Source organism: Dama dama, chromosome 15, assembly GCF_033118175.1.
Source record: "Dama dama isolate Ldn47 chromosome 15, ASM3311817v1, whole genome shotgun sequence".
In the NCBI taxonomy this organism is placed as follows: domain Eukaryota; kingdom Metazoa; phylum Chordata; class Mammalia; order Artiodactyla; family Cervidae; genus Dama; species Dama dama.
The window spans coordinates 77,293,282-77,320,333 of NC_083695.1; the positions used below are offsets into that span (position 1 = coordinate 77,293,282).

At 49.2% G+C, this 27,052-nt stretch overlaps 1 protein-coding gene and 1 long non-coding RNA gene across 2 annotated transcripts in view; one reads left to right on the forward strand and one right to left on the reverse strand.

Moving 5' to 3' along the window:
* The window catches only part of RBM20 (RNA binding motif protein 20), a 190,857-nt gene extending 165,902 nt beyond the window's left edge, over positions 1-24,955 (forward strand). Inside the window, exons 8-14 of the mRNA XM_061162618.1 lie at positions 1,416-1,495; positions 3,436-4,084; positions 8,402-8,506; positions 10,075-10,735; positions 12,335-12,469; positions 20,248-20,369; positions 24,538-24,955. Of these exons, the coding sequence (XP_061018601.1) occupies positions 1,416-1,495; positions 3,436-4,084; positions 8,402-8,506; positions 10,075-10,735; positions 12,335-12,469; positions 20,248-20,369; positions 24,538-24,648 (1,863 nt within the window). The 3' untranslated portion in view covers positions 24,649-24,955. The remainder of the gene's footprint in view (positions 1-1,415; positions 1,496-3,435; positions 4,085-8,401; positions 8,507-10,074; positions 10,736-12,334; positions 12,470-20,247; positions 20,370-24,537) is intronic.
* On the reverse strand, positions 11,394-18,272 carry LOC133070424 (uncharacterized). The gene is made up of 4 exons (XR_009696146.1): positions 17,890-18,272; positions 13,903-14,091; positions 13,561-13,806; positions 11,394-12,023 (listed from the first exon to the last, which is right to left on the reverse strand). It is a non-coding gene; the product is annotated as an uncharacterized LOC133070424 (long non-coding RNA).
* Positions 24,956-27,052: the final 2,097 nt, after the last annotated feature.

Consider the following 27,052-nt stretch of genomic DNA (forward strand, 5'->3'; position numbering starts at 1 on the left):
GCCCTGGGTCTCACATCTATAAGATGAGGCATTTAGTGATACCTGACATCCATATAGGCTCTAAGATTTCATGATCCTTTGTTAACTGTTGGGTTGGCCAAAAACTTCATTTGGGTTTAAACACACTTTTTGGCCAACCCAATACATAGGGGGAAAAAAATAAGGATATAAAGAACAGTTAATTACATTTCCTAAGAAAATTATTTGTCAAAAATTGACATTATAGACTAAGGGCTTTTAAGTCTTTTTAAAACATCAGTATTATAGGGACAGCAGAGGATGAGATGGTTAGACAGCATCTGCGATTCAGTGGACATGAATTTGAGCAAACTCCAGGAGATAGTGGAGGACAGAGGAGGCTGGTGTGATGCAGTCCACGGGGTTGCAAAGAATTGGACATGACTTAGCGACTGAACAACAACAACAATTTTGGGGATATAAATCACAAAGCATAAATTTACCCTGCTCCATCCATTTTAATTGAATGGACGAATTCTGTGTACTCTTTTGCAAAATGCTTCCATCCTTCTGTGCTCATGAATTTCATTTTTAACCATTTATTTTTCTTGTTTTCTTATTGTTTGTCCACTCTGGCTTTAGGAAAGGGCTTTGGTTGGGATTTGGGGGCTGGGGTTGGTCCTGTCCTGGCACAGTCACCATACGGTGACTTCTGGAAGGGTGGAGCCTTGGGTACTTGTATCCTCAGCTGTGAAATCTGGCTCACAGCCTGCACTGCCCACCTTGCAGATTTCCATTTAGCACTAAATGACCCACTAAAAGAACCACGCTGTAGTCAGGAGCTGCTGGAAGCGTGGGGGCGTGGAAAGGACCTTGGCGTTAAAATGCCGGTTGCCAAGTCCTAACCATCTCTGTAAATGTGTTCCTTAACCCAACACAACTCCAGGGGTCCCCCTAGAACACAGCGTGGTTGGTGACTGGAGCTGTGCCAGGCAGAACTCTGCCTCGATGTCTCTGGGTCTCAGTTTCCTCAGATGTAAAATGTGGGGGCTGCATTCTCTGATCTTCAAGTCTTTCTAAGTTGTAACGCCTCTTCCCCTCCCTCCTTCCCTCCCTCCCTCTTTCCTTTTGTTCCTTTCACATATTGGATATTTTCTTTTATTTTGGAGGGAGGTGGGAGGTGGGTAGTAACAAATGCTGCTTTTCCCCCTCACCTGGATAGTGAGCCTCAGACCTGTTCCTTCCCAGCTTAATGGATGCCATGTGCCCTGGAACACTCAGCCCCGACTGTTCAGCATTATGCTCATACTGCTCATCCTCTGGATTAAACTTTCTCCCCCTAAGAAGGCTCTTTTCCCCCTTTGGTGGATGGGGCAATGAACCCAAGTCCTAGCTGCTTCCCTCTGGTGTTTGCAAGGCCTTCTCAGGTCTGACAGTGACCCTCTGACTTTGCCTAGAAACCTGGGAAGACCGTGGCTGCCATCATCCAGGACATCCATTCCCAGAGGGAGAGGGACATGTTCCGGGAAGCAGAAAGGTGAGGCCCGGCCTTGGTCTCAGGGAAGATTCTGGGTCATTGGAACATCCTCCCCTTTCTTAGGGGTACTTGAGTCATTCTGTGCCCTGCCCTTGCCTCATCCTGCCCATCAGCTTTTTCTGGGCATTACACTTCTTTGTGTCCGATCGAGTGCTCAGGTTAAACCTCAGAAAAATTCAAGATGCTCAGCTTCCTTCTTTGTTGTAAAGGCATATAGGAGAGGGTCTGCTGATATATGACTCTTAGGGGCAAGGGTACACTCTGCTAAAATGGCCTGGAAGTGTGTGTGGTGTATGTGTGTTGTGTGGTTGTGTTGTGTATGTGGTATGTTGTATGTGTGTATGTTTATGTGCAGTGTGTGTATTTTGTTTGTGTTATATGGTTGTATTGTGTGTGTTGGGTTGTATGTGTGTTTGATGTGTGTAGAGTGTTGTGTGTGGTGTCTGGTGTGTGTTTGTGTGCAGTGTGGGTGTATGTGTATTGTACGTGTGGTATATCTATGGGGTCTGTGTGTGTGTTTGTGTGATATGTGTGGTGTGGGTGTATGTGGGCTGTGAGTGTGGTAGGTGTATGTGTATGTCTTCTGTTTAGAGACAACCCCTGATTTTTCTTGAGCTGAATGTAGGTGCAGAAACATCTGTGACTTGATCGGTCATTCACTCAACATTGAGTGCATTCAGTTTTCCGACTCATTTCTCCCGACTGAAGTTGTGACTGCCAGGCTGAGGCTGCAAGTTCACCACTGTCATCACCCTGCAGAGTGAAGTCCCTGCGGAGGCCACTGTGCAGAACGGCAGGAGCGGCAGCTGGTACATATGCCTTTATATGGCATATATACCATATATGTACCATATATGCCTGCTCATATATGCCTTTACAACAAAGGAGCAGCTGAGAGGAAGCTGAGCATCTGTGGTTTTTACCCAGAGCTGCCGCAGGTGGCGCTCTAACCTTGCCGCAGAGGGCCCAGCCCAGGCTGTATCCCCAGAGGAGGTCAAAGCTGGTCCCAAGGAGCCACATCCCTTGTCCCCTGGTCAGTGAGGACTGCGTGGTTTTCCTGTATTTGGAAACCAAATGGAAGTTCCCCATCCTTTTAGAATATTGGGCGGATGGCTCAACTGACCTGTTCAATAACAACTGTGTGTGTGTGTGTGTGTGTGTGTGTGTGTATCTTTGTTTGCAGCTGTTCAGGGTTGGGATTTTTGTTTGTTTCAAATATCGTGGCTGTTTGAGTTTTTTTTAAGACACATGTGAAGCCGCAGCATGCCCCTGCAGTTCTGTGGTAGAGTCCGAGGGCAGGTGACCAGGAAGTCTTGCTCTGAACCCTAGATAGGCTCGGGTCCTTTTCTGGATTTCTGTTTCATCATCTGATACGTGCGCAGGTCAGAGCTCTAAGGCCTCTTCCAACCCCGAATGCCTTCCTAGAAAAATGGAGGCCAAGAGGCGGCCTTTACTTTGGTGGAGGCCAGGTGTAGGGGTGACTTCAGTCTCCTAGTCAAGAGGTCGGCTGACTGAAACCCCAGGTTAGGCAGCCTCTCCCACCAGGCTGGACCAGAGCCACCTTGCCCGACCCCAAACTCCACCCCGCTCCCCGGGACAGTCTCCTGCTCCCTGAGGGTAGCTCATTTCCAAGAGGAGATGTGGCTGAGCCAAACCAGCCCAATTATTCATCCCCATTCCCAGGAGCATTATGAGGAAAGAAGCAGAGGGCAGCCAGCATTGCGCCCAGGGAAAATCCCTCCCTAAGCGCGGAGGGAGGCGGAGCTTGCTCCTGGACCACTCTGGGCGCTCTGCACAGTGGTGGTAAGAGCGCATGGCCTGGTGGGGTCACGTGCACCGTGGCTCTATTGCAGAGATGGGGTGTATTTGGCCGGGGTGGGGGGTCCTGCGGGTGCCACAGATTCTAAAGCGGCTCCTTTGCCCTCCCCGCCCCCGCCCAGGTACGGCCCAGAAAGGCCGCGATCTCGAAGTCCAGTGAGCCGGTCGCTGTCCCCGAGGTCCCACACTCCGAGCTTCACCTCCTGCAGCTCTTCTCACAGTCCCCCGGGCCCCTCCCGGGCCGACTGGGGCAACGGCCGGGACTCGTGGGAGCACTCTCCCTACGCCAGGAGGGAGGAAGAGCGAGGCCCAGCGCCATGGAGGGAGAACGGGGAGGACAAGAGGGACAGGACGGAGACGTGGACACATGATCGCAAGCACTACCCCCGGCAACTAGACAAAGCCGAGTTAGATGAGCGACTGGAAGTGGGGAGGGGCTACAGAGAAAAGCACCCGAGGTCTGGGTCCCCCAACCCGCTCCACTCCGCGTCGGGCTACAAAAGCCGAGAAGACGGCTACCACCGGAAAGAGTCCAAAGGCAAATCGGACAAGTACCTGAAGCCCCAGCAGGATGCCCCGGGGAGGTCCAGGAGGAAAGATGAGGCCAGGCTGCGAGAAGGCAGGCACCCCCACGCCGACGACTCGGGCAGGGAAGATGGGCTGGAGCCCAAGGGCACCAAGGCCAAACAGAGTGAGAAGAACAGAGCCAGGAGACCTGATCGAGACCAAGAAGGAGCTGATGACAGAAAAGATAGGATGGCAGAGAATGAGGTAAGGATGGAATCCCTTTCCTCCAGGTGAGGAGAGGCAGGTCCCAGGGAGAAGACTAATAAGGATAATGAACGTTTATGGGACGAATGAAATGCTTACTGAATGTGTAGTCTGTGCCAGGCACTGTGCTAACCATGTTATCTCAACTCATTTAATCCTCACAGCAACCCTAGGAGGAAATACTAGTAATAATACTATCCTTACTGTGGATGAGGCAGCTGAAGCCCAGAGAGCTTAAGTTAGTTGCCCAGGGACACACAGTCAGGAAATGGTGGAACTGGAATGACACTCAGGTGATGTGGCCCCAAGTCCCACGGCACCCTCCTGCCTTTACTGGAAGTTCAGCAAGGACTTGATGCAGAGGCCTTCCGTTGGATTTTGTCTGTTTGTCCAGGGTGGAGTGGCCCTGAGGTGTTTGCACCCACACACTCTGCCAGGGTAGATTAGACCTTTGTTCTGCTCCATCCTTTCTCCTGCCAAAAGCATCCACCAGTGTTGGGCTTTGATGAGAGGTGGTAAAGGAGAAGCCACCACCACCCACTAAATTATACTGGGTGCCCAGGGCTTGGTGTGTTTCTCCAGACATAGTGTTCTCCTTCCACTGGAATAAAAATGCTCAGCAGTTGGCTGGCACCTTCCATCCAAACGCCTCATCCAGGGCTCACCATCTGCTGCAGGACTTCAGTCCTCTTTATGACCCACTGATGTTAAACTCTCATCACCATCTTGAGAACAGCCTATAACCTACAGGGTTGCCCCAGGAGCCAGAGAACAGGCAACAACTGAACTTGGGGAATGAAGGCTAAGGACAGGGTCCCTGCCTTTCTTACGATATGCCAGGCACCTCTCACCACAGGGCCTTTGTATGGCATTCCCCTGCCTGGGAACCCCTCCCCTCCCCGTCCACATGGCTCCCTTCTCAGCTCCTGTGTCTTTACTCATTGTCACAACCTCCAGGGTTTATTCTCGGTCACCACATAAAATCACAACATCCCAACCCACTTCTCATCCTTCCCTGCTTTCTTTTTCTTAGTGGCATCTGTCTCCTAATCTATGTCCTAACGTCTTTGTTTTGTATAGGGCCTGCTCTCCCTCCCAGCCCTCCCCCACCCCAACCCCCTTGTGAGCTCAATGAGGGCAGGAATTTGTGTCGCTGCCAGTCCCCCCCTAATTCCTGGATTAGGGTTTGGCACAGAGTGGGCGTTCAATAAGTATTTATCAAAGGAATGAATGATTGAGTCCAGACTCTGGAGGCAGAAGCCTGGCTTCTGAGAATTAGGTCACACCCTGTTCTTTTTGGCCTCAGTTTTCTCATTTGTGAAATGGGTGTGATCACAAGGCTGCTGGAAGACTTTTAACAAGACTGTGCTCATGGGAAACCCTGGGAGAGTCTGGAGGGAGTGCCCGTGCGGGAAAAGCCATTGTCTGAGCTGTTCAGTGTCTGTGGGAGGCCGCAGCCAGACATGAGGCTCTGCCCTGACCAAGAGACCAAAAGAAAAAGAATGAAGACAAGGCAGTGAATAGGGCAACATGGGAAAGAGGCTCTCCTCCACTTTCCTGGCAGGGGCACCAAGGTTTACAGACCCAGATGCCTAGAGCAGGGAAACCAGACAAGTGACACAGACCAGGTAGCATGACCAAAGCCAGGGAGAAGAGCTGGGAACGTGGTGGACCAAGGAGGAAATGCCTGTATTTTGGGCCAGCCACTTTTCAGTTCCATTCTATGGCTGCCGTGCAGGCACACACACCCTGTGCTGTCTGATTTCCCTTTTCTTAGAGCAAGACCAAAGTCCAGAGGCAGACATCTGTGTGAAATTTCCCATGTTTTAGAAACTGTGTAAAACGAAACATGTCCATAGGTCAGGTGGAGCCCCAGGGGTCCCCAGAGCATGGCCCGCAGGAAAAACAATCCACAGGAGAGAGAAATATCAAAAGAACTCATGCTCAGTTCAAAGCCGAGATAGAGCCCCATGCTTGCTGGGGGGCAGGTGTCTACTTGTTACTCACTCCACCCTCTCCTACCAGTCTCCCATTCTCATATTCATGGAGCATCTGGCACTAGGGCTGCAGTTGTGAGTCAACGCTAAAATGACTCTTGATTGCACGGAGCTCATGGTCTCGTGAAAAACATGCTCACCAGATAATTCCTTCATTGAACAGATGAGTGTGAGTGTTAAGTGTTAAGGAGGTGGAGGAAGCAGTGCTACTAGTGCCTTTAACAAACCAGAGGTTTTCCTGGCTTAGGATGTGCCTGTTGAGATTGAAAGAAATGGTGGGTATTTACTGGGTCAAAAGAAAGGAGAACAGACAGAGGGGATATCATGTGCAAAGGCCCTGTGGCTGGAGGCCAGTGCTGCTGGAGCAGAGAGAGCCAGGGATAGAATGGTGGGAGGTGAGGCTGATGTGTCAAAGAGGTCTGCATCATGCCGACCCTTACAGGCAGGTTGAGGGGTTTTGTCTTTATTCTAAGTTCTAGGGGAAGGAAATGAAGCTTTTAGGCAAGAAGGTGCAGGGAGGATATAATCATTTTTACATTTTGGAATCATCATTCCCGAGGACCTTGGGGAGAACACACTTGGGAGGAAGCTGCCAAGCAGAAGGGGGAGACCAGTTAGTAGGTGGTTTAGGAGTGACCCCGGTCCTGTGGTGACAGTGCCGCCTGCAATAGTTGGGACCTAATAGTTTGCTCCCTGAGCTGGTGGGTGGGGATGACGGGGCGGGAGGAGGCGCGAGTGCATTGGTTGCCTTTGTCTGTTTCCCATAAGCTCCTGTCACCTGGAAATGGTCCCAGGTCTAGGGATGCCCTGAAGGGCACCCCGGTGTCTCCTTTGCCTGCAGGGACGAAAGGCAGGGGGTCCTTCTGGCGTGGGGCTTTTCAGAGGCCGACTGTCCCTGCCTCTCCCAGCTAGAACTGGAGGGAGTCTCTTTACTGTGTTGATCTGGATGTGTGGCTGCAGGAACTGCCTGGGAAGGGTACAGGCTGTTTATTTTGACAAGGCAGGATGGTGGGTAATTTATTCGGGAAGACAGAAAATAAAAGTGGCCCCCTGTTGGTAGAAGCTCTGGTTTCTGAGGGCTGAAAAGGCATTTGGAGCTGCTTTGAGCTCAGGTCAGCTCAGAAGACTAGAGCAGAGATTCTGCTGCAAACACTGGAAAAGGCAAAAACTTGAGGATTTGAACTGTCTTTTCCTGGCCGGTCATAACTAGTTAAACCCGTCAGCCCTGAGCTCCCAGCCGGGTTGGTTCCTTGTCAGCAAAGAGGTGTGTCTGCTCGTAAGAAATCAGAGCAAGAGTGGTTTACTTTGAGCCAACCTCGGCCATAGTTGTTGAGAAAATGCAGCTTGCTCCCAAGAACATCCGGGAACACTCATTGCTTTGGTGGCCAAAGTTTAAGTCATGGGAGAATATCCTCCTCAAGCTTCTAAACCGGGGGTTGGCAAGTGTTTTTCTACAAAAAACAGAGAGTAATTATTTTCGGCCATGTGGGCAAGTAGGCCAAATTGAGGATATTATGTAGGTACTTGTATCATCATTTAGCATGCAACTGTTTAGAGATGTGAGAAGCATTGTTAGTTTACAGACTGCACAGAAAAGAAGCCCTGGGTCAGATTTGGCTTGAGGATGAGAGTTGGCTGACCCCTGTTTTAAAGGCGGGTCAGAGACCCTAATTCTCAAAGCAAACACCTGCTTTCAGTTATTCAGTTTCCCAGACATGAGTGCTAGCATGAGGGACCTAATCTGAGGGAAGGGATGGGAAGAAGGAAGGAGGGAAAGGATAGCTAACTGGGGCGATAACTCTAGGACAGAGATAAGTCAAAAGTGAGGTGAGGGGGCCCTGATTGGGTGACAACACCCTTCCTAACCATAAGTGGCCTGGAAGTGATTTTTTTATGGCTAATACAGATCTGTTGGTGAGACGTCACTATGATGGTTATGAACCCCAGGGTCAGATTGCCCTTGTTCCCTTTATTTACCCTCACTGTCTACAGATATCACGGCTGCAAAAAGGACCCAATTTGCCAGGGATTTCTGTCTCCCCAAAGTCCTCAGGGAAAACGTTAGTGAAACATCTCTCTGCCTCCATGTGTCTGTGTGACCTCGAGCAAGTTACTTAACCTCTCTGAGCCTCAGCGTCCCCATCTGTAAAAGGAAGATGATAACAGCACCTGCCTCCAAGGGATTTTGTGAGGATAAAGGAAGTGATGTGTGTGAAACGCATCTGACATCATTAGCTGTTCTGTGTGTTCCTTTTCTCCTGGTGTGCCCTCTGTCACTGTTCACTATCGATTTGGTTTGTTCTGTGCTTCCTTTGCTAAGGCTGTAAAAGAGGAACAGGAGAGCATGGAAGAGAGTCCCCCATCAGTGGGCAGACAAGAGAAGGAAACAGAGTCCTCCGATACAGAAAACAGAAGGGCAAGGAAGGTAAAGTTTGTGCCAGATGCTGGCAGTGTCGCCACATTGGCAAAATGGCTCCGGGGCACCAAGTCACAGGCCTCCCCAAGTCATCGGCCTTCCCGTGCTGCCTGGGGACGACCTGCTTGCTGCATGGCACGTGTCTGAGACCCCACCTGTGGGTCCATGAATGAAGCCAGAACTTTCTGGAGTAATGGCTTCCCCTGGGATCTTTGCACAGTCTTTATTGAAGAGATCTTTACCACCTGCCTGGGCTCTGTCTCCGTCTTCAGTAACTTGGCTGAGCTCATAAGAGAAAGCATGTGCCCACAAAAGACTCCAGGCTACAGAGCCAGACTCCAAAAATAGGCAGGTCCTGGGGAGGGGCTGCAGGCAGAAGGGGGCTTTGGGTACTCAGGCTAGGGCCCTGACCTCAGTAGGCCCTGACGCTGGGATTAACCAAACATCTACTGTGCTTGTAAAGATTATTTTACTTATTTAAAATGAAAAACCCAGTCACAGGGCTGGGGCTGCCACAGCAAAAAGAAATGTCCTTGGAGCGTGGCCAGCTTCCTGCCTTTCCAGTCAGAAGAGGCAGAGAGATGAGTATCACTGGCTGGAAGCTGATCTCCTAAATCTGGCTGCCGGGCCCCTGGGCTGCTGGGGACATGAAGGGAAAGTCTCGGGAGGAGCCAAGTGTGAACTGTGGCTATGGAGGGTTGTACCCTTGCTGGGAGAAGGTGTTTGGGGGGACCTTGTAAGGACTTCGCTGCAGTTACATTTAGTGATGCCCTGCAAGCAGGTTGATGCATTTAGAGCTTATAACTTACTCATTCATTCAGAAACTATCTCAGAACTTAAAAAAATAAAGTTTCTAGAAATTAATCATAAAAAGATGAGCAGAGATTATTATCTATTGATAGGAAGTATGTGGACCTTCTCTGGTGGCTCAGGTGTTAAAGAATCTGTCTGCAATGCAGGAGACCCAGGGTTTGATCCCTGGGTCAGAAAGATCCTCTGGAGAAGGGAATGGCTATCCACTCCAGTATTATTGCCTGGAGAATCCCATCGGCTATAGTCCACAGGGTCGCAAAGAGTCAGATGCAACTTAGCAGCTAAGCACCACCATAGAGTGCTTCATGATAGGAAGTGGGCTAAATAACTTTGACTGGAATCCTGCATGGGCGTTAATAGTTATGGTAGAGATGTAGATTCTGTGCTACAGAAGCACCTCTAAGCCATAATACCAAATAAAAATGTAAGCTACCCACAGCTAAAAACAAAACAAACAAAAAACCCCAGTCTGTTTATTGAGCACCTGTTATGTACCAGGAATTGAGAGTCTTTGTGCTACTTGGTGGGTTAAGCATTAAGGGCTTATTCCAACTCCTGTGCTATTTTGAGGCCCATCCTAGGGATGAATCAGTGATGAGAGATTGAATGGTTTGCAGCTCCTAATTACCAGGTAGCAGTAAGATTGCACAGCATCTTTCCAGCATTTTGAGGGGTCCTATGGTCAAGATTTGCACCCTCTTCTGGTTAAATACTAAGAACCAGGCCTTAGCCACCCTCTGACCTCCATCCGCATTTTTATTCAGGAGCAGGATTCGGAGAGTGGAAGTGAGGCTGAGGGTGAGAGCTGGTACCCCACGAACATGGAGGAGCTGGTGACAGTGGATGAGGTAGGGGAGGAAGAAGATTTTATCATGGAACCAGACATCCCAGAACTGGAGGAGATTGTGCCCATAGACCAGAAGGACAAAATCTGTGCAGAAGTATGTCCCTGTGTGACAACTGCCTTAGACCTGGACTTCACCAAAGGTTTCGCCAAGGAGGGAGTCAAGACCATTGGGAACGGGGCTGCGGAAATCAGCCTCAAGTCGCCCGAAGAACTGCCTTCTGCTTCCACGGGCTGTCCCAGTGACATGGACGTGGAGATGCCTGGCCTAAATCTGGATGCTGAGCGGAAGCCAGCTGAATGCGAGACAGGCCTCTCCCTGGAGGGCTCAGATTGCTACGAGAAGCCCGCAAAGGGAGGAGAGAGCTCAGATGTTCGTCTGGCCCCTCCACTTCTGCAAATGTCTTCCCCCAAGCCAGCAGAGGAGAGGGCCTGGCAGCCCAGCCCATTTCTCGATGACTGCAAGGCCAGGGGGACCCCCGAAGATGGGGCTGGTGAAGGCAGCCCCCTGGAGGAGAAAGCCGGCCCCCCTACCGAAACCGACCTCCAAAGCCAGGCTTGCCAAGGAGCGTCGACCCCAGGTAACTACCTCCCTTTTTCCTCCCTTTTTCTCTGTGCGGCTGGGTTGATCCGACCACTGCTTGCCTGGAGCACTGTGTGGGCAAGTGCAGGCTGGAACCAACAGAAGTCAGGGTTCAGCTAGCGTGAAAGCTGGTGCAGGAGGCAAGCTGAAAAGCCTGGTTAAACTGCTAGAGCTTTGAGGCAGTGGTTAGCTCTTAGCTTTTAGGTAGGGGACGTTGGATAGGGGACCACACATTTTCTGAAAAGCAGACTCAGATGGGACGTACTTCTTTGCCTTGACAGGAGCCCAGATGAACTCTGACAACTAAATTAGCAAGTGTTTAGGGTTTATCAAAGGAGCTTTGGTTCCTGGGGATCCGCAAGCAGCCTCTCCAGCCTGCACCACAGAGGACCACCCAGGCCATTACACTGTGAGGCCTGAGTGAGGGGGCAGAGCTTTAGAGGGCAAGAAAGGAGAGAAAGGAATGGGCAGAGGGCAGAACGACGGGCTTATGGGCTTACGAAGGGGCCTGGCTGGTTTCCCTTCTCACCACCTCAGACCCACTTTTCTCCAGGGTCTGATGGTGAAACCAGACTTGTCTCGGGATCTCCTCCACCTCCATTGGAGGTGATGTTGTGTCTGTGCCTGGCACTATGACATCATGAAGACAGAGTTTAAAATAGGCTAAGCCCAGTCCTCTCTGCCAAGTGGAAACTAAGATCCAGCAAGAGCTATGGGGGGAGGGGGGAGGCGTGGCCCTCCATGTTCTCCCTATGAAAATAGCTAGAAATTCATTTTGTAGAAAGCCTGTGGCATTCCAGAGTTTGAAGGAAGTAGGGATAAGAGTCCAGGGCAGAAAATAGAGAGGAAGGGCTTAAAAATAAACATTTCAACCCAGTGCTCTGTGGTTGGCACAAGCTGGTAGGTGAGCAGATGGTCTGGGCTTCCCTCCATGTCAAGCTGACCTGAGCTGTTTTTCACCTGTGTGGATCTGAGCCTCCATGGAAACTCTGCCGTGAGCTGCCTTGTTGCTAGAGCAATGCTGAGGCCTGGGCTGTGTCTAGAGAAGGCAAGAATAAAGGAAGAGTGAGTGCCGTTCACATTGCTCAGATTGAACCTCCTCTGTGTTGTAGTATAGGTCTTGACATGCACTGGTGTTCATGGCTCATTAGCTTCCCCAGTGTTTGGAGTTCATATTTAATAACACTGCTCAACAGGCTTGGGGTGAGAATGGCATCGCCTCTTCTGCCCGCCTCGGTGCTCCTGTGGACGTCAGCACAATTTTTGCACTTCAGTGATTCTTCTGCCTGCAGAGATGGAGTGATACTGAATCGGGGGTACGGGGGTGGATCATTCCAACCAAAGGCATCAGAGGCCCATCCCCCACAGAGCCAATGCAAAGATTTGCCAAGTTTTCTTGTGTGTGGCGTTCTTTTGGCAGCCGTAAAAGCTCTTTATTCTAGCACTTTGGTTCTAATTAGCAGCCCTGGCCCTAGTCTCATGTTATTAAGCAGCCCCAGGACCATTTCCCATCACACGGTGCAAGGAACAGAATTGCAGGGATTCTTGGAGGCAGGTTGTGTTTCATTGATATTCTGTCCCGGCTCATGTTTTGCAGAAAACTCCAGGTACTCAGAAATGAAATCTCTGGACATGAGGTCACTGGAAGATGCTGAAGTGGAGCTGAAACAGCCCCTTTCTTTGCCTTCCTGGGAACCAGAGGATGTGTTCAGTGAACTTAGCATTCCTCTAGGTGGGTGAGATACTCAGTCCCTCCTGAGAATTCAGTTCCAAGGGACGATAGATCTGTAATAATGTCTAAGAGCTTGAGAAGGCTGTTTGTCATTTTGTTGTAGTATTAATGTCTGATGCAATCACCCAGATTAACCTGCAGCTTTAAAGTTTCTTGCAATTTCAGTCTCCCATAGTAGACCAAGATAGCTTATGGGGCCAGACTTTGAACGGCACTGCCCTGGGAGCCAGAGCAAAGAGACTTGTTTTTCCTGTCAGGAAATGTTTCATTCCTAACCGCACAGCCCTTATTCAGCCAGGGTAGTGGCGGCCCACCAGCCGCCACAGAGTCAACAGAAATGCCCTCCTGGCCCCAGCACTTCTCCAAACAACGCTGCTTTTTTTTTCCTCTTTGAGGGACTAGCTTCTCTGAGGCAATGATACTGAATAGACTGTTTAGGGGACTTCATAGGTGGCTCAGAGGTAAAAAGAATCCACCAGCCAATGCAGGAAATGCAGGAGGTGTGGGTTCAATCCCTAGATCGGGAAGATCCTCTGGAGGAGGAAATGGCAACCTGTTCTTGGCAGGAAAATCCCATGGACAGTCCATGGGGCTGCAAAGAATCAGACATGACTGAGCAACTGAGCACGCACTCTATAGTTGATAAAGGGGTCCCTGGGTCCCTGTCCTTCCCATGCTGGTGACTGCATGTCCTCAGACAAGTCATAACCAGAAATTTTTTTTCCAGTCACAGCAGGTCCTTCGGCTTCCCTGGGAGTTCAGCTGGTAAAAATCCGCCTGCAACAACAGGAGACCCTTGTTCAATTTCTAGGTCTGGAAGTTCCTCTGGAGAAGGGACAGGCTTCCCACTTTATGAGCTGGTGGCTCAGCTGGTAAAGAATCCACCTGCAATGTGGGAGACCTGGGTTTTCAGTCCCTGGTTTGGGAAGATCCCCTGGAGAAGGGATAGGCTACCCACTTCAGTATTTATGAACTTCCCTGGTGGCTCAGATGGTAAGGAATTCGCCTGCAATGCAGGAGACCTGGGTTTGATCCCTGGGTTAAGAAGATCCCTTGGAGGAAGGCATTGCAACCCACTCCAGTATTCTTACCTGGAGAATCCCCATGGACAGAGGAGCCTGGTGCTCCAGTCCACGGGATTGCAGAGTCGGACACGACTAAGCACAGCATAGCAGGTCGTTCATTAACAAGTCGATGAGCCCCAAAGGAGCTAGTCAGCATGGAGGCTCACCCTTTCCATCAAGTTTTCTTTTTTCCTTTTCATCTGCTGTATAAAAATCCCTTATTTTTTTCTGTCCTCCAGTGTGCCATTTAGTCAGATGCAAAGAGAAAACTTCCTTTTTTTTAAAAAAAAAAAAAAAAAGGAGTTTGCTACATAGCATCCAGCATGCCCCAGGACAAAAATTTCAAAAAAAACGGAAATACGTACTGACCTTAGAATGAACTAAGATGATTGCAGTAAGGCCCTGGGTTCTGGAAAATAGTTGCAAAGGCTGCCTTTCAGGAAAAAGGTGCCAGTCAGTCAGCAGCCCCTCCTGGATAATGTGGCACTGTGTGAGGCACTCGGGGCAGGGGCATCGAGAAATGGAACACAAGTCTCTTGGCATCCAGGAACTTGGAATCTGTATGACATACACATGCAGAAATTAAGAATAAATTCTGCTACTTTATAATTCATGTCTTTTTATTTTTATTATAAAAAGTGTGAAAGATTATTATAACAAATTTATAACCCATATAAAGTAAACTTTAAATGTTGTTTCTCTTCTCTCCAGTCTCTTCCCCTCTCCAAAGGTCACCACAGTCATACCCATGGATAGTTTTTCTCCCACAAAAACAGGATCAAACTATACACATAATGTTATGCGGTTTGCTTTTATACCTTAACAGTGAATCTTAGAGCTCTCTTCACATCAAATGCATTCTTCTTAACTACTGCAAATATTTTATCTTAAAAGCTGTACCATACATTACTGATCCATCTCTCTACTGGTGAACATTCAGAATGTCTTTAATTTCTTTTCCATTAAAAATTAGATTGACAACAATACTATGTAGAATATGATTCCCATCATGGTTTAGCACTTATCAATAACCAAACATTTCACGTATTTCTACAGAGTATATTCTTACATTCTAAAAGTATTATATATTTGAATGGCACTGCCGTGGGAGCCAGAGCAAAGAGACTTGTTTTTCTTATTAGGAAATGTTTGTCCTGTCAGGTATACTATTTCACAAACCTATTCCTGTTTTCCCATCTTTAAAGTCAATAATGGCTTTCTCTTATGTATCTACTTCTAAGGATTGTAATATAAAATTAAGTAAGATATCCAATGTTAGAAATTTTAAGCAGCCAAGAATAAAAGAACAATATAAGTGAGAAAGTATGAAGTAACATTATTTATCAAAATTAAAGTTATTAATTAAAATGCTATAAAAGTTAGACTTTTATTTTTTCATTTACCAATGAACTCACAAAACACCTGTGGGTCGGTAATATTTTCAGCCCTGTTTTACAGGTAAGAAATGAGATAGTGGTGGTTTAGTTGCTAAGTCATGTCTGACTCTTGCGCCCCTACAGACTGTAGCCTTTCAGGCACCCCTGTCCATAGGATTTCCCAGGCAAGGATGCTGGAGTGGGTTGTCATTTCCTCCTTCAGGGAATCTTCCTGACCCAGGGATCAAACCCATGTCTCCTGTATTTTAGGCAGTTTCTTTACCACTGAGCCACCAGGGATTCAGGATGAGATGCAGGGTTACAGAGCTAATGAACAGCCCAGACTGGAGTCAGGATTCAGACCCCGGCACTTTGACTCCTAGCGCCACGCTCACGCTGCCTGTGCGCTCTACGCCTTCTGCACGTGCTGTCACCTTTGTGTGTGAACCAGTTTCTGTAGGATAACATACTGGCCCAAGGGAGAGGGGGGTGTCCATGAATATTTGCATTTCAAATTTTCATAATTGCCAGTAAATTGCTATCCAGAAAGATTATACCAGTGTTCAGCACTACCTCACGTGAGAGGACGGTTTCGCCACATCCTTGCCAATTTTGGATCTTATCAGTTTTTAATCTTTACCAACCTATTGGAGGAAAATGGTAGCTCATTTTATTTTTTAAAATAGCTCTATTGAGGTATAATTGAGGTTAATGAAGTGCACATAAAACCTGAATTTTGACACATATACACCTGTGAGCCATCACTGCAAGCAAGACAGTGAACACACTCATCACCCCTATATTTCCTGATGTTCCTTTGTTACCCCTCCCTCCCAACCCCAGTCCCCAGGTAACCACTGTCCTCCTTCCTGTCACTAAATATTAGTTTGCATTCTAGAATTTTCTATAAAGGGAATCATACAGTTTGTACTCTTGTTGCCTGGTTTATTTCACTCAATAGTAATTCTGAGATTCATCCCAGTTGTTGGGTGTATGGATAATTGGTTCCTGTTTATCTTTGAGTATTGCACTGTGGTTATGGGGTAGATCACATTTTGTTTATTCATTCAGCTGTGGATGGGCATTTGGGTTTTTCTGGTTTGGGGCTATTACAGACTGTACTTTTATGCTTGATGATAGTCTCCGATTAGCTTTGAGACCTATTGTTTTTTTAATCTCAGTGGGGGTGAGGGGCATATGATACTGTTTTCTGCATTTGCCAGGTAAGGAAGCTGAAGCCCAGAGACTTATTACCAGAGTTGTTTTTGTTTTTTAGTTGCTAAGTCGTGTCTGATTCTCTTGTGACCCCATGGACTATGGCCCACCAGGCTCCCCTGTCCATGAATATTGGAGTGGGTTGCCATTTCCTTCTCCAGGGGATCTTCCCACCCCAGGGATATAACCTGAGTCTCCTGCATTGGCAGGTGGGTTCTTTACCGCAGAGGCACCAGGGAAGCCCCTTACTGCCCAAAAGCAACACAGTAAACTCAGGTCAGAACTGAGGGAATTCTAATTGGAGACCAGGCTGCCCTGCCACTCAGGCAGCACAGTGGAGGAAAGGCAATTTTGGCGCAGTGGCTAAGAGCACAGAGTGTGGAATCTGACTCCCCGGGTTCAAATCCCAGCTGGCTGGGGGTCAAAGAGGTGCTGATTTAACCTCTCTCCCTGGCTTTCTTCATCTGTAAATCAGGGATGGTAATAGTCGCCTACCCTATAGGGTTATTTTGAGGATTAGATGAATGAGTACTTGTAAGGTCTCAATCTCTTTCAGTAGGAGGTACTTATTACGAGTTGTCTATTGTTATTATTTGTTTCTTTCTCTTTCTCTCTCTCAAAGTCACTCAGTCATGTCTGACTTTGCGACCCCATCGACTGTAGCCCGCCAGGTTCCTCTGTCCATGGGATTCTCCAGGCAAGAATACTGGAGTGGGTTGCCATTCCCTTCTCCAGGGGATCTTCCTGACCCAGGGATTGAACCTGGGTCTCCTGCATTGCAGGCAGATTCTTTACTGTCTGAGCCACCAGGGAAACCATTATTAATTTATGAAATAGTTGTTGAGACCTACTCTGCCTTCTTTCACTGGGGGTGCATAACCCTTCACCCTCCATGGTTTATCAGTACTGCAGAGAGACTTTCTAGGAAGTGGGGACAACTCAGGCTTGGTCCCTGTGGAGCGCAGGGAGGTAGAATGAGGAGGAGAGGTGAGGCAAAGTCCTGCTGCTTAGGGGCTGGGGTGGGCATGGCAGTGGGGAAGGTCAGCTCCGTGGGTTTCTGGCCAGCTCTGGGTGACCCCAGCCAACGTTGAGCCCGCCAAGGCCTGAGCTCTTCCCAGAACCAAAGGGAAGCCTACAAAAGCTCCCCCTCTCCACCCATCACAGACTGTGCTGGGATGACAGGGCTGTAATTACCCGTGGCGGGAGCTATTATTAGAAGGCAGATGTTGCTTTAATTATGGTACTTAATAGAGGCTGAAAAACGGGAGGACCAGGTTGCTGCAGAACTCTCTGGGGCTGGGGCTGTGTTTTCTTCAAGCTGTGCTTCCCTGGGCCCTCACGTTCCAGAGGTGTCCTGAGGCGGTGTTGGCATTCTGAGTGCCCAGGCAACTCCTGTGACTCAAGGGTGAGTTCCCAGGCATTTGGGGATCTTGCCCCAGCTTCTCCCCCTCATCACTGTCTCTGACCACCTGGTACTGCCTGAGTGGCCCCAGGGGCCGGTGGGGGCTGGGAAGAGAGCTGCTGCCCAGCCATGAAGCCCGGGTTCTCCAGGCAGCTCTGGTGAAAGGCTGGAGGGCCAGAAGGCCTTGTGGAGAAAAGCCTCACACATGTCTGCTATTGTTTTTTGATAAACAGTTTAATAAAGAACTAATGTTTGTTGAGCCCTGGGCAAAATGACATGTGCTTCCCCATTACACCATTTATAGTATTATTATTCCTGTTTCACAGAGGAGGAAACTGATCTCAGAGAGGTTAGCACACATACCTGAGGTCACACAGTGCAAGTCAAAGAGCTCGGTCTGACTCCAAATTCCATTTTCTCTCCAGTATACTGTGGCTTCCAACTTTTTTGTTTTTTGGCAGCAGAAGCCTTTGTTCAAGTGAAATCTCACCCCAGACACTACAGATGGTAGCCATGCCCACTGCTGGGGCTGAAACAGGCCACAGCTGCCAGCTCAGGTCTGTTTCACGTTCCGTGGTGGCTTCTGAGGCAGCCGCACCCCTCTGGGGGCACCGGGACAGGGATTTGAAGACCTCTTGGGAAACTTGGCGGATTCCGGAGGCCTTGTGGGATCTGCACAGAAAACCCAAGGCTTCTTTCTTGGTTTTACCCAGTTGGCCGACCCTACAAGGTCTGAACTCAGGGAGAGGCTATGATCCCCTGCCTGCATCTGCTCCCGTGGCCTCGGGGTGCGGCTGGGGGGGGGGTGCTTCCCCTTTTCTGGTTGCCCTTCTCTTGTCCAGTGGGGGCCTCTGCTCCCAGTGGAGCAGCAGCAGAAGGGAGAAGTGTTTTACAGGCACAGAGGAGGAAGGCGGGCCTTGCTTCATGCTCTGTTTGCCAGCAGCAGCCAGGAGCCAGGGCCTGGGGGAGGTGGAGGGGCGGGACGGCCACCCACAGGCAAAGCCAGCACGGTCCCATCCTTTGCAGTGTGGTTGGGAGGACGCTCGGCCTTCCCCAGGGCAACTGGGCACCTCACCCAAGGACCTCACTGGAGACTGCTGAGGACAGGGCAGGCAGGCTTGCTATGTGGCAGTTAGAACTGGCCAGCCAGCCCACTTCCCCCCACCAACGTGCACACACACACACAGGAGCCATCCTTCAAGGCAGGCTGCAGGCAGGCCTCCCAGGCTCCCTCCTTCCTCCAGGCCCGTCCTTCCACGCTGATAAGCGGCTTTTGTGAAATGAGGCAGGAGTGGGGGGGCGGGGGGGATGAAGGGGGGAAGGTTGTAATTAGAAGTCTAAGCTGCTCCTCGATGACAGGGTCTCCTGTGCATTTAGCTCTGTCTCTAGAGGCAGGAGAAGGAAAGTGAAGGAGGGCCTGGGCTTGTGGTCACACGCAGGGCCTTGGAGGAGACCTGGCCTGTCCCCCTCTCTGTAAAAAGCTGCCCTGGCCTCGTGTGTGGCTCCCAGCCCCACTTTCCCTGACACCCAGTCGGGCCAGCTCTCCCACCATCCCCCTATCCACAGCAGAACTCACCATATGGGCAGCAGCAAAGCACAGCTGAGGGGTTAGCACATAGGGAACAGCCTCAGCCTGAAGGCGCGCGGGGTTGGGAGTGGGGTGTGGCGCATCTGGGTGTCCCGAGTGGTCAGCCCCACTCCTTTAGCTCCACAGTGTATCCTGATCTCCACAGTCCTCAGCCCTGCTTTTTAGATGGTGCCTCAATCAGAAGGCTCAGGAGGGATTCAGCCAGCTCTCCCCAGGCTACACAGATTCTTAGCCTCTGGTCTTAGCCCCTTCTGAGACCTGGGCTCTTTCCACTCTGCTGTGTCCTCAAGAGGAGAACCGTGACCCCAAAACACTATGGTGTAGGCTAGAGCAGCCACCATCCCCCTTCAAAGATGAATCCTCTGGGCTGTGACACGGTCACTTCTCTGGCTGTTGGGCCACTGTTTCCTTTCCTCAGAATCAAAAGAACTCCCCAAATCCTGGAACTTCTATTTAATGCATCATAAATAAAATGCTACTAATGAATGGTTCAGATTTAAGACTAGAGAAAGATGGAAAAATGTTTATGATAGATCATCACATGAAAAAGGGAGGAGACCGAATTACACTTAGGGTGTCATTAAAAATGTCCTCTTCCACCCCACAAAGGGCTCTATATAGTGTGGAAGAAAATATTTTGATTGGAACGACTCCGGGTGAGTTTTCCTCACTTTTATCTTTAAAAAATTCTTTTTAGTGAACATAATTATAAAATAAGCAAACAAAAATGAGTGTTGTTCCAGAGTCTTGGCCACAGCAGCTGCAGAGAGACGTACAGTGTGGAGAAAGGAAATCCACCCAGTGAAATGTAAGAAACCTCCTTACTCCTCCTTTCCCAGGAAGCAGACTGATGTTAGTAGAGCCTGGACCTACTTCTGGAAGGCAGCTGCAAAGCATATAATTTCCCAGCACTCCATCACACTGCCTGTGAATGAAGCTGATGCTGTTTTCTTCGTGCCAGTTTTGTAAATGAGGAAACTGAGGCTTGGAGAAGTTGGGTAACCAGCCCAAGCCAATAGCAAGCCAGGGCTGAATCGCGTTGCTTCTATTTCCCCCTGACTGTTGTCTGGACCCCAGGGGCCTCCCTCTACCTTCCTAAACTCCCTACCTGTCCATCCCCCATCCTTCTGCAGGGGTGGAGTTCGTGGTGCCCAGGACCGGCTTTTATTGCAAGCTGTGTGGGCTGTTCTACACCAGTGAAGAGATGGCGAAGATGAGTCACTGTCGTAGTGCCGTCCATTACCGGAACTTACAGGTAACCATTGGTCTTCCTTGCCTAGCGCCCAGGAGGGGCACTCCCTGGGCTAAGTTTCTGTGAGGTTATATCTCCTCCCATCACATGGAAAACTCCTTCTGTGGTCTGAATCCTGATTCCACCACACTTCTCCACATGGTGGCTGCCTTCCTTATGCTCTCAGAGCATCTGTGTCCACTTTAGTACAAACCATTCTATTTGGGTTGGATATTTTTGGCAACTGCCTCTCCCTCTAGACTGAATGACTTGTTAGTGTTCCCCTAGCCCATGGTTGGAGCTGAAAGACCTGGATATTTCAGATACAGATATTTCTTTGTTTCTCTTCTCCTGTGCTAGTATCCATGTTTAGCTAGGATAAAAGTCACTGTTATGTTCTACTGAAATGTGTGTTCATACTGCAGCTGTTTTCAAAGACATAGCGTCTGGGACCAGACACTGGGGATACAACAAAAAAAAGCAGATAATAACCCCTGCCCTCATGGACCTTCCATTCTAGAGTAGTAGATAAGCAAAATATAAGTGTGTTTCATTGTATATTAACTGTGACATATATAAAATATTCTATATACTATATTTCATCCAATCTAAGGTGCCATCAGTTGTAAGACACAACACTATTTTTTGATACCAACAAGAAAAAAAATGTTACAGATTAAACGGTGAGACTCCATCAACTGGAAAATACATCTCAATTTCAGAACTGTTCGTACGTGGGGAAAAAACACACTTCTTAAAATCAACGAGATATAGCAACATATCCTGTAAAAATACCTAAATAATATATAGCATATTAGAATGTGATTTTCATATGACTTCTGGTATAAGCTGGGGATTAGTAATATAATAGAAATCATAGTAGATCAGATGCTTGGGGTAAGTATATCAAAGTACCTTCTGTACTAACTGCAAGGAATTTAGACTACTTCTTTGAGGCATAAGGCCTTGGCTCTGGAAGACCCTTGTGGTAGTGAGTGAGTGAGTGAGTGAGTGAATGAAGTTGCTCAGTTGTGTCTGACTCTTTGAGACCCCGTGGACTATAGCCTATCAAGCTCCTCCATCCATGGGATTCTCCAGGCAAGAATACTGGAGTAGGTTGCCATTTCCTTCTCCAGGGGATCTTCCCAACCCAGGGATCGAACCCAGGTCTCCTGCACTGCAGGCAGACACTTTAATTCCAGAGCAGATAGTACCGTTCAGTTTAATTGTTAAAGAGTGGCTGCTCTGATGGTTCTTAGCCAGGGATGTGAACCAAAGTCCTGTACACAGTGTTTCAGAAGTATTTGTACTACTTAGGCCAAGTGTTCAGCAGAATTTGGGAGGGACCCAGGAATATGTAATTTGAGAAAATTCTCCAAATGATTTTAATGTGTACCCCTAGTTAAGAAAACTCAGATACAGGCCAACTCTCTTATTTTATAATTGAGGAAACTGAGGCCCAGAGAAACCAAGAATTTATCTAAACCTTGGATTTGTCCAAGGCCATCAAGATGGTGAGTTACCAGGCCTGGAACCAGATTGCCTGATTCTTAGTCACTTTGCTGCTTTCACTCTACTAAGCTGGTCTTGTGAACTGAGACTCGTGTCATGGCCTGGATCACCATCTGCAAGGGACTGTCATTGGCTGTGCCCAAACTCAGGTCAGTTAAGCCTCTTGATTTCCCCCCGGAAAGCAGCTGTTGTGTGACCGAGAAAGTCACGGGGCCTGGGGCCCCAGTCCTGGCCTCTCCAGGGGGTAGGCAGTGACTTGGTCAGGCCAAGGGTTCAGCTTGGGCTACACAGAGCCAGCTGACAGCAGCTGTCTACCCTGAAGACATCATCACCACCCACCCACAACAAGAGGAAGCCTCTACAATGGAAGAGCTGAACAGGGTCTTGAAGATCATCTGGTCCTGATTTTCCCGAACTTTGGTCTTCAGCTGGAATCTTTTTAAAATGTGGCTTCCTGGACCTATCCTATATTTGCTTATTCATTGTCTCTAGTGTGGGGCCTGAGAATCTGCATTTTAAAGTCTTTCCAGCAGATTATGATACCTCAACATGAGAACCTTTTCATCAGGTCTTCTCAGCTGGACTGCGTAAACCTCAAGGAGACATACAGCTCAAGGTCGCCCAAGAAGGTTGGAAGAATGCAGACTCCTTGAATTCTAAACCCTGTGCTTTTTGCAGGGCAACAGACTTCACTGTGTTTTGGGCCTCTGGGCCAAACCCCCAGGCAGACTCGCCTCCCTGTAGCAGGCCACGGCCACTCCTGTGGTCCCAGGCCTTTCAGGTCCAGACCCTGGCTAAGTCCCTTACGCCCGCCAACTGCAGTTCAGGTTTCCCTGGAGCACCTGTTGGGGAACTGGGAGCCGCGATCACAGGTGTCCCAGATAGGGTTTCTGCCTGTGGCCTTGACAGGCTGCCTCTGTCCACACAGATGCACCCATCCCACCCCCACTCCATGCTACATGTGCGAAAAGGGAAGAATTCAGACGGGAGTGGCCGATGCTGGCTAACACCTCAGTCAGGCAGCTTGTAAATCTAGCACCCTGGAAGGCTGTGAGGCGGGGGCAGGGGTTGCTCCTGGGGGTAGTGTTGTAGGAATCTTCATTTTCTCTCTGCAGTCCCGCTGTACTCTCGTGCGCTGAGAGAAGCCACAGCAGGTGGTCAGAACAGCAGGTGGAGTAGGTGCTAGGTGGGAAAACTAGACGCTTGCTCAGCCCCAGGTCCGATACTCGGTACACCCACCCACTTGCCTTCCCTAAGACGAGATGAAGGAGCAACCCAGTCCTCCATCAGCAGCCTGATCCCCCGGAATCCACAGTCTGCCTCTCTCTATCAGTCTCACCCACCTCTCAAAGCTAACCAGTCTCTCCTAGAGACACTAGATCGACTCCATCACCTCTCCCACATCATCGGGTCTGACCCTCAGATTCACCCCTGGAGGAAGAGAGAGGAAGATATCATCCTTCCATTTAACATTTTAGGGTCTGAGGCTAGGAGAAGATGAGTGACTTTCCCAGAATCAGACAGCCAGTGCCAGTTACAATCAAGGCGGCATTGACTTTTTGGCCAACCCAATATATGGCCCAGGATCCTACCATCCCACTTACAGAAATCTAACCTACAGAAATAAATTCACCAATATGTAAATATGTACAAGGGCACTTATTGCAGTTAATTTATTATAATAAATGTATAACTTATTGCCAACATTTTTGGAAACAGCCTGAATGTCCAGGAATAGGATAGCGATTGAGTAATTGATGGTTCATGCCTATGACATTGCTAGGTGTTTATTCCATGTCAGGCTCTACGGTTGATGCCTTATGGTACCTCTCTGGGACGCCACACCAACCTTGTGTAGTGGTTACTATATTACTCACACTTAACAGATGTCAAAGATATTGGGGACCTTGCCGGCTGAGAGCCAACCTTTGAACCCAGGTCATGTGATGGCAAAGCCCACACACTTGACCGCCGTGAGGGACTTAACCCTGCTGACTCTTAATCCAGGACTCCTTGCACTGCCCTGGGCTGCCCCAGCCATCAGAGGATATCCAACTGGGGCCTAGGGCATCTTCTGGTTCTCTTACTGCCATGAATCCAGAACCTCAGGAGCAGCCTGACAGGCTCACTGAGTTGGACTTGGGGGGCCAGTGGGAACATGGGTGCTCTGAGGTGGGGTGCAGGCAGCCCCCTGCCAGCCTGTCTGCGGAGTCTCAGATTTCGGGCTGCAGTTTTTTCTTTCACAGTAGGTACGGGACAGAGCTGTTCCCCTCCCTGCCCTTCCAGCCTCCCTCTCTTTCCTCTGCCTTTTACACTTGGACGTGCTGCCTGGGTCCTAGGGCTCATTCTGGACTATGAGTAGAGTTGTGAGGATTAAATGAGTTTATAGAAGAAAAGCAGTTAGCGCTGGATCCGGGATAAGGGCTATGGATGTGTTTGCTGTTAGGATCTGCACTTCCCTACATTTCTCCAGGAATCATTTATAAACTAACATAAAGAGGGTGGAGCTCATCACTCAGCCTGGGTCCCGGAGCCCTGGAAGGATCTGGGGAGGGAGAAGAGGGGTTCCACCCCAGGGGGGCAAGATGAGAGGAGACGGGGCCCAGCACACAGCCCCTTCCTCTCCTCCCGCTCACCACTGTCTTTCTCCCTCCCCACTCTGTCCCTCTTTCCACCACAGAAGTACTTGTCCCAGCTGGCCGAGGAGGGCCTGAAGGAGACAGAGAGGGTGGGCAGCCCTCGGCCCCAGGACAGCGGAATCGTGCCGCACTTTGAAAGGAAGAAGCTCTGACACCGCTGCTTGAAGGGGGAGAGGAGGGCCTGAGAAGTGGGGCCTTCCTGCCAGAGAGGAACGAAGACCAGAAAGCCCACGGCAGTGCCCGAGTCGGTCCGCAGAGACTCACGACAGGCCCGGAGCGCCTCCCGGAGCCTTCACCCCGGCATATCCAGTGACTCGCGTTTCCTTCGAACAATTTTTCCATTTGCTTGTCTCTCTTTCTCTCCATCTCTCACTCCCTCCATCTGTGCCGATAAAATCCAACTTCTCAGGGATTTTCACAGTGTTCCAATTCTTGGTGGGATAAGATAGGTCAAGCCAGGCTGAGTCCTCCAAAAAAAAAAAAAAGATTTCATGGAGACTCCTGGGTCAAGAACCACGTCTCTGCTTGGCGTCCTGTGTGTGGTGGTTGGGGGAGCTGAGTTGGGTCTTACGGTCCCGGAGCGGGGAGCCCTGGACCACCAGAAGCTGGCAGAAGCTGAGAGCTCCTCCAGCTCAACCACCTTTTTGAAAAGCCCTGATTTTCATAACTCTTTCGTCCTCTCCATTGTTCTAGAAGCCCACCAGATTCAAGCCTTAAAATTTAAGGAGGAGAAGAGCCCTTTATTTTGGAAGCTCTGATCATTTCCCTCCTGTTGATTTCAGGAGATGCCAGGGTTTGTTCTCCTCTGGATATTGAGTCTGGTCTAGATTCACTTTAAATAAAAATGAGAACAGAAGCATCTTCCCCCTCCAGTTAAAACATTAGAAAGTCGGGACTTCTGTTTAAGACTGGCCTCCCAGCCGCGCATGGTTGGCTTGAGAGACACCAAAACAAGGAAAAGGCGTCCATCCTTGACTCGTCCTTTGGCACCTGCACACTGGGTACTAGCAGCCTCACAGTGGGATGGTCTTTAAATGGTCTCTTAGAGGTGGGGGCAGCTAAGAGAGGGAAGGCTGCAGGACCGAGGAGCGTTGAGGGTTGCCAGGTGTTTGTAGGTGGGCCCTTTCCAGTTGGGCAGAAGGCCAAAGGCATCTCAGAGTTTACCCCATGTGCAGACTTTGATATTAAATGTTATGAAGTGCAGAGCTCCTTCCCATCGGGCTGTGGGTACTGAAGGTGAGTGCTTTCAGGTCCTGGACAGGACAGACTGCTGGGGTCTAGGCTGAGGTTCATTGGGAGGGTTTGGGAAAAGGTGCTGGGGGAAATGCAGCTCAGCTGACCTGGTGAAGCCCTTGAGAAGGTCAGAAGGGAGCCTGGTGCTGCTTCCTCACGTGAGACACTTGCCCGGAGGCGGCCGCCCTGGCTCAGCTCCTAGAACACGTTTGTTCCTGTTTGTTCTATTCCTGACCACAGATAGGTAGGCTAGGATGAGATTGCTTGTTTTATTTTAATGTTTTGCTTTTTTTTTTTTTCTTTTTATGGTAGATAAGACTATACTGCATATTCTGTTTTCTGTCCTCTGCACTAAAAGCAGAAGGTACAGAGATGGATTATTTGAGTTCCACACTGACATCTGATCAGTGAGAAACTTAAGCCTCAGAAAGGAAGGGAAAATAGAACATACTAGGATCACATGTAAACCTGGGGGCAGGTGGCATCGGCAAGGAGAGAACCGCTGGGGACCTGTGAGAGCGAAGAGTTCAGGCAAGCTTCAAACAGACCAGCTTGAACAGGTGTAGAGGGAGGCTGGAAGCGGTGGCGTCAGGCAGCTGTGGGCCTCAGAAAGGTGAGTGTCTCAAAGAGAGCAGAGTTTGAAACCAGTGACTCAGCCCAGACCTGTTCCCCTGGCTGACTTCTCTGGGTTGTACCTGGTGTTCTAGAAACCGGCCTCCATTTCTCGGAAACTTTGACCCTATGTGTCTTTCTTCCCACTGGTGGGAAGTCAGGGGCCAATGCTCTGAACCTTGCTGGGAAAAACCTAAAGCCTAAAACTGCATTTTTAGAGAAGCTGGCAGTCTTTTCTCCCAGCGTAGTGGAAGATGACCCCGCCAGCTCACCCCCCCCACCAAGCAGTGTTTCCATGGAAACCTGGATGGCTGTTCAAACAGCTATATTCCCTAGTAATGTAATGGCTCTCTTGCTGATAGACCGAACTTCCCTCTATTTTAAAGCTGGAGAACGGCCCTGGGAAGGAGAGAGAAGAAGCTCTTTGCATTTAATAAGAACCTTTAATTTAAAAAGTCATCAAAGGTCCTGTATTTGTGTGTATATATATATTTATTTTTATTTATTTTTATACAATTCCATTGGCATAGTTTCACCCACTCTATAATTTGCACTTTTTATTCCTACGTGTGTCATACACAATGCAGTATTAAAAGCAACCAGGAAAATATTGATTTTTTTTTTTTAAAGCTTTTCTTCAGTGTTTGTTAACGATTTCAAAATGTCTCCCTGGAAAGGTTGTTCAAGAGCAGCTGTTATCTTGAGCAGCAC